The 18,973-nt window shown below is 44.5% G+C and overlaps 1 protein-coding gene across 8 annotated transcripts in view; it reads right to left on the bottom strand.

Annotated features, from left to right (window-relative positions):
• The window catches only part of LOC108894288 (serine/threonine-protein kinase BRSK2), a 94,121-nt gene extending 76,279 nt beyond the window's left edge, over positions 1 to 17,842 (bottom strand). For all 8 annotated transcript variants that reach the window (XM_051075899.1, XM_051075905.1, XM_018692901.2 and 5 more), the window contains exon 1: positions 17,368 to 17,842. In XM_051075899.1, the coding sequence (XP_050931856.1) occupies positions 17,368 to 17,461 (94 nt within the window). In that variant the 5' untranslated portion in view covers positions 17,462 to 17,842. The remainder of the gene's footprint in view (positions 1 to 17,367) is intronic.
• Between the last annotated feature and the right edge of the window lie 1,131 nt (positions 17,843 to 18,973).

Here is an 18,973-nt window from a genome sequence, read left to right as displayed (position 1 = left end):
ACCAGAAGCGTCTCAGAGCCTCTGCTGAGTTTCTCTCCTCCACTTTCACAGCTGTGGTTCAAAGATTAAAGTTTTCTGATTCCAGTATTTTACAGCTGTGTTTTAAAACTAAACCGATCTCACGCCTGAAAACACACGTCACATGACTGTTCACATACACTGAGCACGTGCAGGTGTAAACAGGATGTAGATTGCTTACTCTGCAGCTGATTGGTTACTTACAGAGGACACTATGAATGAAGCACACGGAGGTCAGAAACACCTGTGCTTCACTCTCCGTGTTAAATTCACCACTGGTGATCGAGGCTGAAATGGTGAAGACAAAACCAAACTGAAGTGTTTCCGTGTTTAGAGTTAACGTCGTGAACCTCAGACCAGAGAATGACTGATGAATGAGTTTCAGAGTGAGGACCTGTTGAACCCCGTCATGAAGCTGCTGTGGACGAGGAGTCATTACACTGTCAGCCTTCAGCTCTGAGCACAGCTTACATCAGCTGACGAGCCATAAATCTGCCAGCATCCGCTTCATGTCAGAGCCCAGAGCTGCTGTGTGTCTACAGGATTATCAATCAGTTCCACTGGAAATAAACAGGCTCACTAATATCTAACTGTAAACAACCAGACACATTTTCATCTCTTCAGCCTGAGCTGCCAAACACACATCCTGACTCTGACTGACAGACGAGCACTGCTCAATGAGACACACAAATCCTATTATCTGAAAGTGTGTGTGTGTGTGTGTGTGTGTGTGTGTGTGTGTTGACCCACTGTAGCCTGCCTCTGTCAGCATTACAAAGCTCATGAACGCTCACATACAGAAATAAACTCAGATCTATCGGTGTGCAGCACTGAATCAACTCCCATATACTGTTCACTGATCAACAGAGTCAACGGCAACAGCAGCAACAACAACAACAGTAGAGTTTGAGAGGAAAGCTCATAAACACACTGATGTCCGGGGGAAAACTTGTTCTTCCTGTCGTCTGTGAATGTGTCTCAGTTCCAGGAGTCAGAGGAACCAGACCAGAACCGAGGTCTCATACAGGGTCGGCCCAGGTTGGTGTATTTCCACCAAAGCCTCAGGGGGAACTGTATAATTTGGAATAAATAAACTGCTGAGGTCCTGCAGGGTGATATATATATGATCAGTTCTCTGACACTCTGAGTTTAATCTCTCTGCTTCTGTTCCTGTCAGATTTCAGCCTGAGTTCGCTGTTTACTGTTTATTCTGTTGTTTGCTCTGTGCTGTCAGACTCAGCAACAACATGTCAACAAGGTAAACTACTGGACCTTACAGACCTGGACCCTCTGCTGACATCTGAAGGAAAAAATATATTGCATCTCCAGCAGCAACTGTGTGCAAACATAAACAATTTGATGTTTAATGATTTGATTTAACTTTATTTGTAACTTTATTGTAACCTTGGAATGAATTACAGACATAGTTCAGTCACTCAACATTAGACCTGGAGTAATAATTACCAAGAAACACTTTGTGGACCTTGTTCCCACACATTAGGAAAGTTATGGCCAATGATTTTTTTTCTTTCAAATGTCACCAGAGGGCCTCCGTAGTACCTCAGAGCCAAGAGCTTCATCATAACAAGAAGCAGAGATGAAACTGTTCTGACTGTTCATCTGTTACAGGAAAGAGAAATCTGATTCAGCAGTAACAGCAGTCTGTGTTTGTCTCCGTCCTGCTTCAGCAGGACCAGAGTACTGGCCTAATCCACATCTACAACTTCAGGATGAACTGGATCACAGACTGACTCACTCCTCCTTCATCATTCCAGCTGCATTTGTTTCTCTGTTCAGTTCATTTCATTCATCTTTCAGCAGTGAATGCTGCTGAGAACCAGTCGTCGACTGTCGTCAGTCTGCTGGAGGCTGAGCTGAATCCTTCATCAGGCCTGACAGACAGGACTGAGGCAGACTGATGACCAGGCCGTTTCATCCATCGCCTGCCTGTCCCCACCCAACCCTGACAAATATCAGAGTCCAGAGACGCTGTTCCATCTTTAACTTGCCATCTGTCTTTATCAACCTGGAGGCCCCCCTCTCTCCTAAATCTCCTTCACCTTCCTCCACTTTTCTTCTGTTGCATCTTCCTTCAGTACAGAGGGTTGTCATTGTGTGAAAAGACTGTAACGTGACATAAAAAATGATTCATTCCCCGACTTCCTCTGTTGCCTCTAACACCCTGTAGACTGATTTCTATGTAAAGAACTCGGGTTGAGCTTTCAGGATGCTCGCTCCTGAGTGCCCCGCCACAATAAAGGTCTCTCTTCTGCACTGCTACAGTGAACTGTCATTAGCTTCAGGATTGAGTCCACCACTGTTACAAAACAAAACTTTTGTTCAGTTTTGAGAATCAAACTGACCCTGAGCTGTCTCTTTTACTATTGAACAGGTGAGCTATCATCACTGCAAAGCCTGTGAAATTTATTGTGATGCTGTGGTTTTAGCTGGCTAGTGCTTTCTAACGTTAGCTTGCCTGCTAACAGTGGACAGATCAGTAGTTAACTACTGTGTTGGGTGGATGACGTCCGCTAATTCATCCAAACTCCTGAGGGTGATCTGGTTGGAGTCGGTAAGAACTTTATGGATGCTACAGGGCACAGGCTGCAGTTCACTTAATCTGCAAAGGTATCAGTATTAACAAGGGTTTTCAGATTTCTCCACAAAGAACCTTTAAAAACACCAACACTGAGTCGGTCCGTCTCTCAATACCCTCCTCCCCTGCTAGTCCAAGCCCACTGGTTCCTCCTGCAGACGTAAACCTCCATTTTGTTCATTAACGTCTCAGTCATTTCTTAAATAACTGGATGCACCTCCCCTCTGCTCCTGGTCGACGCCAACTGAGACGACAGATCATCAGAGGAAACAAAAGCGTTTGAGTTGAGGACACTCAAGGCCATGAGGACTTTGGAGAGTCCCCCTTTGTGTAAATTAAAACCAAACAGCCTCAACTTAATCACAGCTCGGCTTCCACGTTCAAAGGCTCGCATTGTGCGACAGATAGGACGGCGGCCAATTAGGTCTGACCTCCCATTGAGGAGCATCAATGGGCCACAAGGAGCCGTCTCTTCTGGACTGAGTCAGACGGCAGCTGTAGAGAGAGGCTGAGGACAGATGGACTGCAGCCAGAGTACACTGTAATCTGTTACTGATTACTATTACTCTGTTACTGCAGCAGGACTGAGGGTCTGGACCACAGCAGCACAGATGATGACCCAGTTTGTCTGGACCTGGACCAAGGGAGACCTCTAGATCCATCAGCCGACAGACGCCATCACAGTCTGGTCATTTTCAGAGGTGTGGTCACATGACACTGAGGACAGGAGAGTACCATGTGACCACAGCACAACAGCTCTGATCTCATCTCTCTCTCCAGCTGTGTCCTGGACTGGACTGGACTGAACTGTCTTCTGCAGGTCTCTCTAACACAGACCATCTCAGTCCATGTGACACGTACAGTTCAGAGTCATTGTCATTGATCCTGGCGTCTGATTGGCCGAGCCCCGCTGCCTATCAAGCTTTAATGAGAGACCAGGACCAATTATAAACGATGACATCATCATTTGGATGAGCGTTCAGGTTTGGACGGAGGCCAGAGTTTCATCATCACATCTCATCACTGCTCGTCCTCTTCTCTCTCTCTGTTGATCTGTTTATTTTTCTGTTTCACATCTGCTTTTTTTTTCTTCTCTCTCTTCCTCTCTAACTCTTATTGTTCTTTTTCTGCAAGCTCTCACTTTTCATCCCCCCTCCTCCTCCCTCCCTCCCTCCCCTGCTCTTCCATCCCCTCCCCCCCTTTTGGCTTTTATTCATCCTCCACCATGCCTGCCCCTCCCCCTCTCACTCTCTCTTTCACTCCATCCTCCTCTCGCTGCCCCGCCCACCTGCCTCTACACTTCCAGTTCAGCTCGAAGCTCCGTCTTTGTCTGACTCTGTGTGTGTGTGTGTGTGTTGTTGGCACTCATCCAGACCTAAGAAGCTGTATGACTCTGAGATGCTGCTTGTATTTTTAGCTCAGACTCCTCTCTCCTCTCCTCTCATGACTAAATGAACAAGTTGATTTAGGTTTTTAAAGATAAAATCTGGAGCTGCAGTCAGAGCAGTTCATCAATAACTGATCAGATAGATCCCAATTTAAATTCTAATGTTGTCGGTTTAACAAATTTCAACATGTGAGAACTTTGGCATCATTGTTAAATGAACAAAGGGTTTTGTATGAAGACCTGCGTTTAGTTATTTTATTATATCAGCAAATGTATTTAAAAAATCATCTGAACTACAGACAGGTCAGTTTACAAAGATGTTTCCTCAGTTATTATTAAACTATTGATAAAAATGGTCAAATGACAAAAAACATAAAAACTTCACTGAATGAAGCTTTAACAGAATTTACAATAGAAACAACAGATCAGAATAAACCTGCTCCACAGGCAGGAGTATTCATACTGTGACTCTATCAATACTGGAGAATTAAAAAAAAAAATATTATAAATAAAGATCTAAAGACACCAAGTGAAGAAAGAACATGTTAAAGTTTTGATCCTGGGTTGATTCCTCACACGCATCTGTCGTCTATCATCTATCAGTATCGACTGAGTCAGAGCAGTTTTCACTGTGATATCATGGATCAATAGTCTGCGTTCAGATCTGATCTGACGTCTGATTCATTCATTTCTGCTTCATCCTCCATCTGTTGGTCAGAGAGGGTGGAGGTCATCGGTCTCCTCACTGTTGTCTTTCCACAGACTCAACAACCTCACCAATTCCATGTCAGAACAAACCTCCGCCTGCTCCTGTCCCCTCTCACTCAGACACACCAGGACGCTCTGACTGCTGTTTCACTGTAACATCTGAAAAGCTGGAGCTCTTCTCTGACGTATGAACCCAGCAGCTCTGATGGAGTTCAGAGGGGGGAGGGGGTTAGCCTGAAGGAGGACTGCATCAGCAGGGTCAAGCAAGAGAACTTGACTTGGTTTGCCCCACCACCAACCCCCACCCTCACTGCTGCCTGAGGACAGAGGGATGAAAGAGAGAAGACTCCTCAGCTCATCAAACCCTCCTCAGTCCTGCTGTCCCCCTCTTTCCCCTGAGCTCAGGGCTGAAGGGAGGATGTTACTGAGCTGGGAGCTGATGGATGTTTGGTGATATAGTCAAGAAAAATGCTCCAACCATCGACTTCAGCCTGAAGCTGATGGTTCTTGAACATCGTCCTGATGATAAACACTGACTCTAAGTTACTCTGAAGGACTGTAACTAAAAGTTACATTTGTTTCCAACTGTTTGGTAATAAAATATCAGAACATACTACCACAGCTGCTCTCACTCATACAGGGCAATATTATTTCACTCAGGGTTTATCATTTCAAACTGTGTAATATCAGCATTCAAATCCAGTCTGTTACTGCGTATATGTCCTGTTTATATTGTTCATCATGTTTATATGTTGTCTGGTTTATATCTTGCTTTATATTTACTAATATTGATGTTATTTCTATTTTTCTGACCCTGTTTACTACAACACTGTGGATTTTCTCTGTGGGACTGACAAAGGATTATCTGACAGCCTGAGCTGTCGTCTTTTGTTCCTGTTCTCTGCTGCCTTTAATTAATAATAATCAATAATTACTTATTTCTTACACTGCACTATTTTACTCTTTTTCTTCTCATTTATTAATATTTTACTTCTATTCTTATATATCTCTTTTTTATTTCCCAGTTAAATCTTTTTAATTTCTATGTAAATGTTTTCTTATATTGTCTCGTGTTTGCTGTTACATGTCATCTTGATGCTTTTTATGTTTTCTGTAAAGCACCGTGAATTATTTTGCTGTATTATATAAATAAACCTGGGAGTAATAAAACAGACTGGCCTCTAAACAAGAGTAACTGAGTGTAAAGCAAAATATATATGTTGTCATAGCGTAAAGAGATGATGGTTAAGGTACAGAAGTGTATATTATTATTATCCCTTTTTTATTCCTTTTCTTTTCATATTTATAATTTTTGGTTCACTCCCTATTGTTCAGGGATGTTTTTGTATTATTCAGATTATAAAAAAAACCAGTCTGTATAAATAACGTACATGATTCATCACTGATCAGAACTGTTGTTGACAAATTTTCTGTCGATCAACCTATTGATTAAAACCAGTAAACTGAAGCTTTATGCTGATGTATTCACTGACCTGTAGGAAAAATCTACAACCTCTCCCTGAAGCTTTCTCTTTCTGTTGGAGTCATCACCTTGTCATGTGAACACACACTCAGCGTGGTGTTGGGCCATCTGGCAGGTGGTGTAATGAGGGTCATGACCCCCTGTCAGCCCCCTCCTCCCCCCAGTCCTCTTCCCCACCTCCTCCAACTAACATTTTCACAACAACAGGGATCTGAAAAAAAAGGAAGAACTGGGCTGTTCTGGGTTTTACAGTTGAAGAGGAGGACACAGATCAACATGTACAGACACATGATGACTGAAGAAGAAGAAGCTCGGAGGTTTCTCCTCTTCACAGGAAACAGCTTCATCAAACCTCAGCTTCTCGTTTCCTTTGCTTAAAACCAGAACAGTCACACTGGACATTTGGATTAGAGGCAGATTAAGGAGGCAGCTCCACCACCACCCACAGTCCTTTAGTCTCCTGATACAGAAACTGAAGCTTGCCGATTTTCTATCTGCTCACACATAACGTCATTATTATTATTTATCTTCAGATTTTCACTCTGAACCAGTTTTTCAGCCTGTAACAACAGCTGAATGTTTCAGCCTGAGCCGCTGTAAAGTCTCTGTGACTCTGGAGCTACATTATTGATGCAGTCAATAACAGCTAATCATATTCACTCCTTTGTCTTCCAGACCAATGTTCCCTCTCATCTTTAAACCATCTGTGTCTCTTCTGGCTGTTTCAGACTGATGCTGCTGCCAGAGACTCAAAGTCAAAGTTTCTTCATTTATCTGAATCAGTTGGTTTTCTTGTCTTAATGTGTGAAACTAGAAAATGCATCAGTTATTCAGAGTGTAGAGGTAACATCAGCAGGTTAACACTGTATCCTACATTTCCCATAATGCCCCAGAAAATATAACTGCACTTCACTCATTAGAGTGAGTTGTTGGTGCGATACTGTGGCTGTAAGAAAGGTCAGAGAGGTCAGAGGTCACAAGAAAAAGTGAGATGAACCATGAACCTCCACAGCAGACGCCATAGAAACCGTGTCAGCCTTCGCCACCATCTTTAGCTGTTAGCGCGCAGCTAAATGTTTATCATAGAATAATATAGCACGGTGTAATTAATTTAACCACTAATGTACAACCTCTGGGCATTTACACCTGCAGACTGTGTGTCTTCCTCTCTAACACACACACACACACACACACACAGTGTTTACTGCAGAGAGGCTGCAGCCAGTCTCTGCTGTATTGCAGCACTGCAGCCTGACACTGAGTCTCACTGCAGGTTAGAGACAGAAAACACTGCAACACCTCACAAAGCCCTGTACATCTGTCTCTGTGGGGTCCCATCACGGACATAACACACTCTCCAGCTCCTAAACTGAACCTCAATCATCACAACTGAATCACTAACTCTAAGACCTGGTCTTAACCCTCAAACAGCCATGTAAAGTTCCTGCCTTCAGCATTTCAGTCCACCCAAAACTGTTGGACCCCACATGCTCTGGGTTTTCTGTCCTCACAAATACAGTAAAACAAACACACAATCACACATACCTGGGAGTAGTGGTACCTGCCAGTCCCCCCACTCCCTTCACCCCTTAATCTGATTATGCCACATGATTGGACAATTCACTGAGGCTGCATCTGCACGAGCCGCTGCTGACGGACCTCTGCATCGCAGCCCGCCATGTGAGCGACCTGCTGCTGAAAGAGGATGTAAATGGGTGGAGGAAGCACCGCCATGCTGCAGCCCATCCCTGGTGCTCATGGGTAATGCTAATGAGCACAGTACTAAAACCTCATTAAGGTCTTGAACCTAACTGGGCTCTCTATCCATGACCACGTCCTCTGCCGTGAAGTTTCAGAGTGAAATCGCCCAGTGCTAAAAAAAGCTCTCTGCCATCCCATCATGCACCACTCAGGGGTTTTATAGGGACGGAAGCGGGGAGTTTATTTATCTAATATGAGATAGAGGAAACTCCATCTTGCTGTGAAATGAAGTGAGGGTGGAGCGAGGGCTCAGGGCCGGATCACAGAGAGGATGGTAATTTCCCCTGCTCCACTGCTGGACCCTGTAAATGCTGACTCAGGGGGAAAGTCCAGATTGCTTTTGGAGAGGGATGAAAGAGAGTTTCAGAGAGAGAAGAGGGATTTGTGCTCAATTTCATTAAGTTTTTGGCCGAGGGAGGAGGAGGGCTGCGGGACCGTAAGGGGCTTATCTGGAGCCAGAACCCAGGCCCATTTGACTACCAGCTATTGATTGAGGCTTTAAATTGGTTTCTGTTGAATACAGCAGCATGTGAGGACGATGGTGGAGTTATCAGACTGGACAGGAAGTGGGACTGGGTTAAAGGGGAGATGGAGACTCGCAGAACAACACCCGCATTGATTCATACCTGTCCACCTCAGGTGTGTCGGCGTGACAGGGACAGGTCAGTTAACTCTGCTGAAGACTAAACAACAGGACTGAAGTGACCTGAGGAGGACTCGTCTCTGTCTGCTGGACTCCTAACACCTCCATCCATCAGCATCACAGACCACCTGATCCCAGGACGACAGTCCAAGGAAATTAAAATCTAATACGAAGCCGAAACAGATTCAAAACAAGTGCTGCTACTTCCTCCTTCAACAAACAACAGTGCAGCGTTACAGCAGGTGATGCAGGAATAAAATAAACCCAGAGAGAGACACCGACCAATCACAGAGTCTCATCATCTAACACAGAAAAATAATTATTCAGGTCATTTCACTCAGAGAAGACAAGAGACTGACACAGAGTCAGATTCAGAAACTAAAAACCGTTCTTCCTCTATCAGTTACACAGTCAGTTCAGTTCGCTTCTTTTTGACTCATGTTAAACTGAAAATGTTTCCTGCAGGTTTTTCACATTAAAAGTCTGGAGCTCATGATTCTGTTGATGTATTGATCATTACCTCATCAGGACAACAGCAGAGTCTGTCTTTGATGTAAACCTGGTTCTCTCTAAAGGAAACTAAACTCCAGTTTGATGTTTGAGAATTTACAGCACATCTGTATTTGTCTTTTCGGATAAGTTCTTTAAAATCAGCAAACAAACAAACTGTGTCAGTGTGTTGACAGAGAAACAGCCTGTTAATATATTTATAGAATAAAACCAGCCTCTCTCCTGGTGGATGACAGTGATGTTGGCAAATATCTGAGATCAGATCAGCTCCTCCACCTCTCTCAGCACCTCCATCTTTAACAGGTATTTCCATCAGGATGAGGAGTGTTGGTGATTGGACTGATAGAGGCTCCACAGGATCCAGACCTCATCTCCTCCTGCCTGATCCACACAGACGTCATCAACACTGCATCAGACTCTCTGACAGCAGGAGGAGGAAACACGGTCGCACACATCAACACATCCACTTCACTGATCATCACATTCACTTCTGACAATGAACCAATCAGCCGCTCTCACAGGACTCAGGCTGAAGCTCCACCTTAACATGATGAACATGAAGTCTGGACATACAGCAGAGGAGTCACTCCTCCATCTACTGCAGGCAGAACGTGGAGAGAAGGAGGTGGAGACTGATGAACTTCAAATATATAAACTAACGTGCAACAACAAAACATCAGTTCTGTCTCACTGAGTCTGTCTCACCTGCTGATGGTTACTGATGTAACCTGTCATCATGGAAACAGGTTCATGATCTCTGGTTAACTCTCTAAACAGAGAGAGAGACTTTAAAATGTAAAACTGTGCAGGTTTTCTGTTTCCTTATTTCTCATACAAACAAACAGAGCAGAGGTTGAAGCCGTTTTCAGTCTGCTGCAGGTTAATGACAGCTGGAGGCAAACACCTGCAGTAATATTCTGAGTTAACGTCAGCGTCTGAACTTTTACTGAGTCAGACTCCTGCTTCAGTCGCTGTTGTCAGTGTCAAAGTTTACACTGACTGAAAACAGTTCAACATTTAATTCATAATCCATCTGTGTTATGGGCCACATTTACAGTGTGTTCAACAATAAAACATTAAAATAACAGCTGAGATGAAGGTAAATAACAGGAACAGAAAGAGTCTTTACACTTACACTTTTTTTATCAAGTAAACAGGCAGAGAGAGACAGACTGAGGATGTCAGCAAGTTTAAAAACATAATCGCTCATTGAGAAAGTAATGGAATTACTTTACTAAGTAATAAGTTCCATCTCTCTTTGTATTATTTTAGATGTTTAGCACAGCTCCACAGCTGCTTCACCCTCACATCACATCCTCTGTATCGAACAAGTGTAAGAACCGATGATCAGATGCAGCCGTCTCCTCGCTCCCTCTCTAACTCTGAACACCAGCTGTCGACCAACCTACAGCTACAACATGTAGATCAGACTGTGGAGGAATCAGGAGCTGAGTTCACGTTCCTCTGTCAGGGTTTCTGACTGCAAACTATGCAGCAGTGTTACGCTGGTTAACACTGACAGACACAGCATCACATAAGTCTGACTCACACTGATCTGAACTAACCCAGCTCAGGGTCTCTGAGAGGTTCAGGACGACCTGGGAACAGACCAGCGCTGCTTCCCAGCGTAAAAGAGAGACGATCAAGGCTGCAGCTAATTGAATCTCACTGACAGCATCTGTCTGTCGAGCCACACATGATAAACAGACTGTGTTCTTCCTGTTCCCACGATATCAAAGATTATCTCCGTCCCATCTGAAAACTGCTCCTCTTTGTTTTCTTACATCATTCATTTACTCAGCGTTTACTTCTGGTTTTACCCTGGTCTCTGCTGCAGTGTGGAGACAGACAGTAGCTTAGGACACAGTAACCCCCCCCAAACAGAGGACTGAGGACAGAGGGGGGGTTGTAAACCTGCACAGGCCTCAGGCTTTATGAATCACAGTTAATATGACAAAACCACAGATTAACTCAACTGTCAAAGCTTTGTCTGTCTCTTCACACGTTGTCTTCCTCCTCACTGTGGCAGCATCTGTTTAAACGGGGGGAGGTGGTGGTGGTGGTGGTGGTCCTGTGAGGAGAAGCTATGGATAATCTCACAGAGGAGAGGAAGATGAAAATCAAGCCGCATCCCAGTAACAACTCATTGAGGCTGCAGGGAGGCTGAGCTGGAAAATGGGATGGGGGGATGTAAGGAAAACATAAGAGCAGCAGAGATACAGAGGGAGGTGGGGGGTAGTTTCTCAGTCATTGTTTAATGCCCCCCCCTTCTCTAGGGCTGGGGCACAGAGATCTGGAGCGAACATAGCTCCAACCAGCCACAGAAGAGAGCATTCCTCTGGTTGCTGTGGTAACCGAGCCCTCAACTGGGGGGGGGGGGGGGGGGGCAACAGAACGAGCCAAAGGGATGTACTGTATAGGAAAAGGGGGGGAGACAGGAAAGGGAGGAGGAGGAGGGTGTTTGACACTAGCCATAATTTTGATTATCCCCCTCCCGTCTGCAGAGAAACCCTCCCCACAGACTTTTGTCTACCAGCAGTGTCCCTCCCCCTCCCCCATCCTCCCCTGTCCTTCCCCGTCCTCCCCCGTCCTCTCAAGATTCAGAGCAGAATGCTGCCTAAGACGTTCTGTCAAGACAGGAAGAGGGAGAAAATAATAATAAAATAATAATAGAAAGTTCAAGAGAAATGCTAACATCACCTGTTTCCTGGTGCCAGTCCACCCCACCCCCATCAACCCTCCTGAAACTGCTCACTGAGCGGTAACAGCCGCGAGTTTGAAATCCTGATTTTACTGAATAAACCAGTGATGTCAGATCTGGCATGTGAGCTGCAGTGGAACAGGAAACACAGAAAAACCTTAAAGTTAAAAAGAAAACAATCAGTTCATCTCACAGTTATTAATGATGACGATACAGGACTGTGTGATGTTATGATATATATCAGACAATGAAATAAAAATGTCTATCGTTTCATATTATACTCTATCATATATTTAAAATCGACTGATTACAGTAATATTTTCTCATCATGCAGATGACAGTTTGTGATCTCACACTCCACCACATGGCTGCAGGTAGAAAAGTGAATACCAGCATGGAGAGTGAAGGTGAGACAGAACCGGGTTGCTCTGAACAGGAGAGGGACCGGCTGAGACAAATCCAGGAGCTGATTCCTAAACCAGGGGCTGCCTCTGTAGTATGAGCATAGATTAGTTATGAAAAGTCTGACACGCACCAGAACCGGTCCACAACAGACTCAAACACCACAAAACCTCTTCTAGCACCTACACAAGAACCAAGAGTGTGGAGATAAAAATAAACCCCAGAGTCTTATGTTAGAACAGGATTTAACCTGCAGCATGCCGTATAACTAAGACTCACTGAGATGGAAGGAAGTAACAGCGGCCATTACAAATTACATCCTTTCAATGTGGTCATTATATATAAACTATTAATTCATAAAATTTACAGAAAATACAGAAAATACTCATGATATATATATGATGATGTCAACGTGGTATGAGATTTTGGTTGTATGACACAGCCACAGTACGATAAAGATCAACTCAGCAGGAAAATAACTGATAATATTTCTCTTTATTTAACCTGGGGAGAGCCTTACTGAGATTAAAATCTCTTTTACAGTTTAAATTTCAATCACAACACAGGTCATAAAAACAGATGGTTCAGTCTATACACTGTCAGATCACACCACCTGGAAATGACTCAGTCCCCGGCAAGAAATCCCTTTATATCATGTTCCAGCTGCAGATTTTCTATAGCGCAGATTTTTTATATTTTTTGGCTCAATTTCAACTTCAATTTTTTGTGGATATTTAAAAAGTCTATGTTAATTTTACTGAGGGCCCACAGCTACAGAGACCTCTGCAGATCAGTTCAATATGACAATAAATCCTCAATATAAGAAACATGCACATGTCATTAACTGTTGGGAGGTGAGACCATAGACTGTATCTAATATATATATTTTTATATACAGTCTATGGGTGAGAGAGGTTGTGTGTTATTGTGTTTCTGCTGAAGACTTTTCTAATATTCTGCTTTGTTTTACCTTTAACGCAGCATAATGAAGCAAACCCAACACGTCCAATAAAACATACTGACTATAAATCCTCAGCATACATCCTCAATGCAAATGTACAGCGTGCGCACACACACACACACACACACACACAGACACACACAGGGTTGTATATATGCATCCATATGCAGTGAGAGCAATGGGAGTGTTACCACCTGCAACCTGCTGATAATGAAGCTGTATTTCTGCCACCTAAAGGCAGCCATCTGTGCTGGGGCTCTCCCTGCTGCCTACACCACCCCCACTACACACACACACACACACACACACACCGCTGCACTCCTCCACTGTGGCCAAGGGACAACTGAGTCTTTAGGATGTTGCACGTCAATAACATGACACTTTCATTATAACACGACATACACGCACACGTTCCCATTGCAGGTTGTAGACGACTAAAAATGAAATATGTCGTGGTCTTTCTCTCGTGTTCTCCCACAGAGTCAGACGACACTATTAACTCATCTGAATGAACCATGTTCTTCTGGTGCATCATAATTTTTGAAGCTACTGAAAAGAAACAAACCATCAGCAGCAGATGGAAAACACTGACGTGATGAACATGTGGTCGTCTCTGACACTAGTTTATTACTGCAGACATCAGTACTGTCAGTTACAGTAACATTGATCTATAATAGTTCTACTGTTCACCTTGGTTTTTTTTGTCAAATACAACTGACTAACCTGTGTGTGTGTGTTTGTTTTAATGATGTTGTATGTTGTTATCATGACCAGTAAAGACAAGATGACATGTATTTTACAAAATGATCAATCCACCCATTGAAACTGATAAATCATCTAGACCCACACATCAGCTGATACCAGCACATCTGTCAGCACTGATGTCATTATCAGCTGATTAATAAAAACTGCTACAGAAACACTGCAGACATGTTTGAGGAAAACAATCTCACTGTCACATCCAGAGAGCTCTGACATCCTGAGCTGTTCAACCTCTAAACCTGCAGAGAAAAATACTGAACGGTCCTTTATCAAAGATGTTTGATCATGTACGTGTTTCTGTTAAAACAAATACAGGCCCACATATGGTTACTGGGTAAATATAGATATCTGTGTGGATACAAAACTCCAGTATCAGCTCTCAGTAATGCTAGCTAGCAGCCTCCTATCACTCAGCACAGTGTATGCTAAAATGTTAGTAAGCATCAGTAACCAGCAGACTGATCAGTCCTGGTTTAAGGTGTTGGTCAGAAAACAGATGTGAGAGCAGAGAGAGAGAAGAGGTAAAGACTGTAAGCTGTCATCACCAAGAAGGAAAAGAGCGTCCATTGTAGCAGGAAGAGAGTGAAACCATGACAACCGTCCACTGTTGGCCAAACACTTAGAAAATGAGCGCAGTATGGAGCCTGGGAAACGAGCGCAGAGGGAGGTGTACTTCAACCCCCCAGCCCACCCTCTCACTCACATGAAAACAGACTGACTAATTGTTCAGAGTCAGCACAGCCTCTCTCCATTCAGCTCCGACCGCCAGACACTCACCATGAAGGCATTGTTCCAACTGCACGCTCATAACTGAAAACAGAGAAACGAGAGCTCAGCTCAGGCCTTCAAACCGCCTCTGGTCGTACAACCTGACAACCAGATGTACAGCGCCAACAACACTACACCAACCAGTCTGCACCAACTTCAACCAACCAGTCTGCACCGACCAGTGTTCACCAACCACATTGGACCGACCAGTCTGCACCAACCGCTCTGCACTCTGAAGTCATATCCTCTCCGTTCATGTGTCAGTGGTCTCTAAGTATAATTCAGCTCCTGAACCATCAACACTGAAAGAATCCTGGTGAGAAGAACAACTCCCATGATCCCACAGTACTTCACCATGTCATTAAACTACGTCTTCTGTATTTAATAAGTCAACAGGGCAGAGTCACAGAATACTTTTAAATTAAAACACAATCATTTACACATGATCCAAACACAGTAAATCACTGACTGAGATTCATGTGTTTGAATTCTGCTCAGAAACCATGTGGTGTTATGTTCAGCTCCTCTGTGTATTAATGAACTGTATCGGTGATCCCCTGTGTTTCCCTCTCTCTCTCTCTCTCTCTCTCTCACACACACACACACACACACACACACACACACACAAACACACACACACACACACAGTAAGAGAGCGTGGGCTCACCCTGCACTGTGGAGGTGGTTCAATGATGTACGGACATCCCTGTCTGTTGGCTCAGCACCGGAGCCTCAACAGCCTCCAACGAGCTGAGGATCCTCTCTAGCTACACACTACAACCACAACCACAACCACACACACACACACACATCAGCACATCTCTGCACATGGTCCCTACATCTGTACATGCATCTGGACTGAACCTCCTTCACATGCTTCAAACATGAGTCCAGGTAAAACCAGGACAGGTGAGATGGAGGATGCAGGTGTTGTGGTGGATCTGGACGTTCAGTCCACCACAGACTCAGTTTCTCTGATTAATCCTGTTAAAGAAGAAGAGAATGAGTCTTTGTGTGAGTTAAATGTAGGCTGCTGCAGCTTTATTCTGTCTGATAATAGCAGCATTGTGTGATTTAACCAGGCTGATTCAGTCCAACTCTCGTAGCTAATTGGTTGGCTATGAATTATTCACCCAGTGAGGGAGCAGAGCAGCCTCTACCTGCTGGACCTGGAGGGAGATACCTTCATCATCTTTATCTGCATGTGATCACAGATGATGGGGTGTCTGACCCCCCCCCAGCATGAGCCAACCAGACAGCTGAGGGGTGTTTCTGGATGACCCTCACTGGACATAACAGAAATGCCTGCATCCTCTGAACCAACCCCTGTCACACAAACCGAACAACCTCCATTTAACATCAGACTGCATTCATGTCAGCCTGGTGTTCCTAATAAACTGGCAGCTGAGTGTATCACTCCGATAAGATGGATTATTGATTCAGTAACTTCATCAGAGACCAAACACTTGGTTTTCAAGCCATGAACATCAGAAACTCCTCCAACCTGAACAACTACAGGTCACCTGTTCCTACCCTCAGGTATGACCCACAGGCAGGTATTATTGCAGCTTTATCGCCATGGTAACAGTGATAAACATGTGGTTAACGTTAGTGAACGGCCTCAGTTTGGTCAGCTGCAGTTTGGGTTAAAACTGGCAAAGAGCCGACAGTCTTAGTTCCCGTCATCATTACTACAACCACTAGATGTCACTGAACAACAGGACGTAACTGTCGGTCGTTCTCTGAAAGAGGACACACAACCTGACCTGGTTTAACATACCTGAACATATGCAGCACAATGAGAACTGATGGGGGGGGTCAAATATTCTGTTCATCATATTTATGTCAGGGGTCTAAAGAAATGAAACTCTCAATGCCTTAGTCTACTGTAACAGTCCCAACAGATTTATACCAAAATGTCTCACAAGACTTTGACAAACATTCAGCCTGATGTTTTCTATCCTGAGACCAGACCAGACCAGGACAGAACAGAACAGTCCAGACCTGCAGGCCTACATCAGAATGAGTCTGCCATCTGCATCTTCTGAGACCAGGTCCAGAGATGAACTCACTGCATCACTGAGACAAATATGCAGACCTGTGTGATGTTGCAGCTGCAGTGTGTGTGTGTGTGTGTGGTGTGTGTGTGTGTGGTGGTGTGTGGTGTGTGTGTGTGTGTGTGTGGTGTGTGTGTGTGTGTGTGAACCCATGAGTCTGTGTGTGCAGGTACCGGACAGTGCTGCAGCAGCAGCAGCGGCAGCTCCTGCAGAGCGCGGCCCATGTGACAGACTGAAGCTATAACGGAATTAGAGACGAGAAGAAGAATCACACGGGCCCATTATCACCGAGCCCTGTCTGCCTGACAACAAGGATTAAAGGCGCACCACCACCACCACCACCTCATCCATCTCCTCCATCTCCACCATCATCATCATCATCATCATCATCATCATCAGAGCAGCGTCTCTCCCTGCATTCACCACAGCCACAAACATCCGCAGTTATCAGGTATTTCTCAGCTCCTGTTTCCCGCAGCGGCTCGTTCAGGACCCGCAGCGCTGATGCAGAGTCACAGCCCAACGTGATGTCAGCGAGGCGGGGGAGATGCCGCGGAGAGTCCCGACAGCATCCTCCGCATCGGGGAGGTTTCAGAGCGGCTTCACTAACCTGTCTGCCCTTTACCCAGCGTCTTCTCCAGGCGGTACGGTCCCACATAGTTGGCGTAATGCCCGCTGTTGGCGTCCTTGCCCGACGTTGACATGTTGTGGTGTCAGCGGAGTTGCGGGTGTAATGTTTCTGTGCGGGTGTCCGAGCGGGACGCGTCTCTGGGGAGAACAGCGCAGTTCCACGGCGCGGTAGAGTTCGCCTCGGTCGGCGTTCCCGAGTCTCTGACTGCTTCTGCTGAAGCTGCGATGTTCGTCTCCCCCTGCGTGCGTGCGTGCGTGCTTGCTTGCGTGTGTACGTGTGTGTGTGCGCGCGCGCGTATATGTCCACGTCCGTCGCTCGCGGTGTTCCGCCGGTCTCGTCCTCGGTGCGGCTCAGACTGCGGTTCTGGATCCGGGTGTCATGGTGCCGGAGGAGCGGTGCGCAGCAGCCCCGTTGGGTGTAATCTGATGATGGGACAGCATCTACCGCCGCCGCCTGCCGCTCCAGCAGCCTGCGTCAGCGCGCAGCCGATGTAGACGGAAACTTCCGGTGGAGCCTTTCAAAATAAAGGCTATTCGCCTCACTGACAGGACTGCTGCAGTGCTGCTCTGATGATCTCTGTATGTATGTCTGTCTATCTCTGATCTTTGCTCATTTTTTGTTTGTTTAATGATTATTCAGAATAATATATTCCACTGATTTCCCTCATTTTAAGACTGTGGTTTTATTGGGTCTTTTCATTTCACAGTAATCTTCCAATTATTTTCCTAATTAATCAATTGATCATTTGATCTATAAAATGTCACAAAAAAATCACAACCATCAAACTTTACAAATTTTAAAGTCCTCGGACATGGAAACTTTGAGATGGGAAACTTCAATAACAAATCAAAATCGTCAAAAATAAGTCAATGGCGTATGTACTTCTGTAATTCATTGTGTCTGGAGAGAAGCCAAAGACAAATTTCCACTCAGGTGGACAATAAAGTTAATCTTATCTTATCTTTTCTCTGGTGAATCATCAGCTGTCCAACTAGATTTTATGATAATGTTTCACCTGTTTTTTTTTTTATTCTAGTTCTTAGCATAGATTCTTTGCAGATTTTTATTCCACCCAGTTAATTCTGCATTTCACCATTGAACAGTGATTCATTAAAGGTTCTAATGTCATTAAAATACTTAGTCCAGAGATAAAACATCAGCAGATCCTCTCTGACTTTCATTAGAGATTTAAAAGTTGAATTAAAAACAGAAGCTGTATCATGCTATATAATAACTTTATTATTATTTATTATTAGCTACAAAGTTTGTTTCTATCATAACAGTAACTCACACTGTCAGTGAGGGCTGATGCTTTGATTTGCACTTTACTCATACTGGGCCCATTTTCTCTTTTTTCAGAAAACTATGGTTTTAATTTGAAGGCCTCTTCGTCTAACTTCCGCTGCCCTGCCGTCTTGACGCAGCTGCTTTAATTAGGGAACACGCATGCGCACAGAACTCGCATCGCAGGAGCTGGTGATTGAATTGGGGTCGAGGTGACAGAGATGAGAGGCTGCCACTGATCAAAACTTCTCTTTTCTAAAATCTATAAATAGACTGAAAAGATTTCAAAATAAAACACATG

This window comes from Lates calcarifer, linkage group LG2, assembly GCF_001640805.2.
Source record: "Lates calcarifer isolate ASB-BC8 linkage group LG2, TLL_Latcal_v3, whole genome shotgun sequence".
Classification (NCBI taxonomy): Eukaryota; Metazoa; Chordata; class Actinopteri; family Centropomidae; genus Lates; species Lates calcarifer.
Note: the sequence above shows the minus strand (reverse complement) of the source record. Positions and strands in the feature narration are given on the sequence as shown.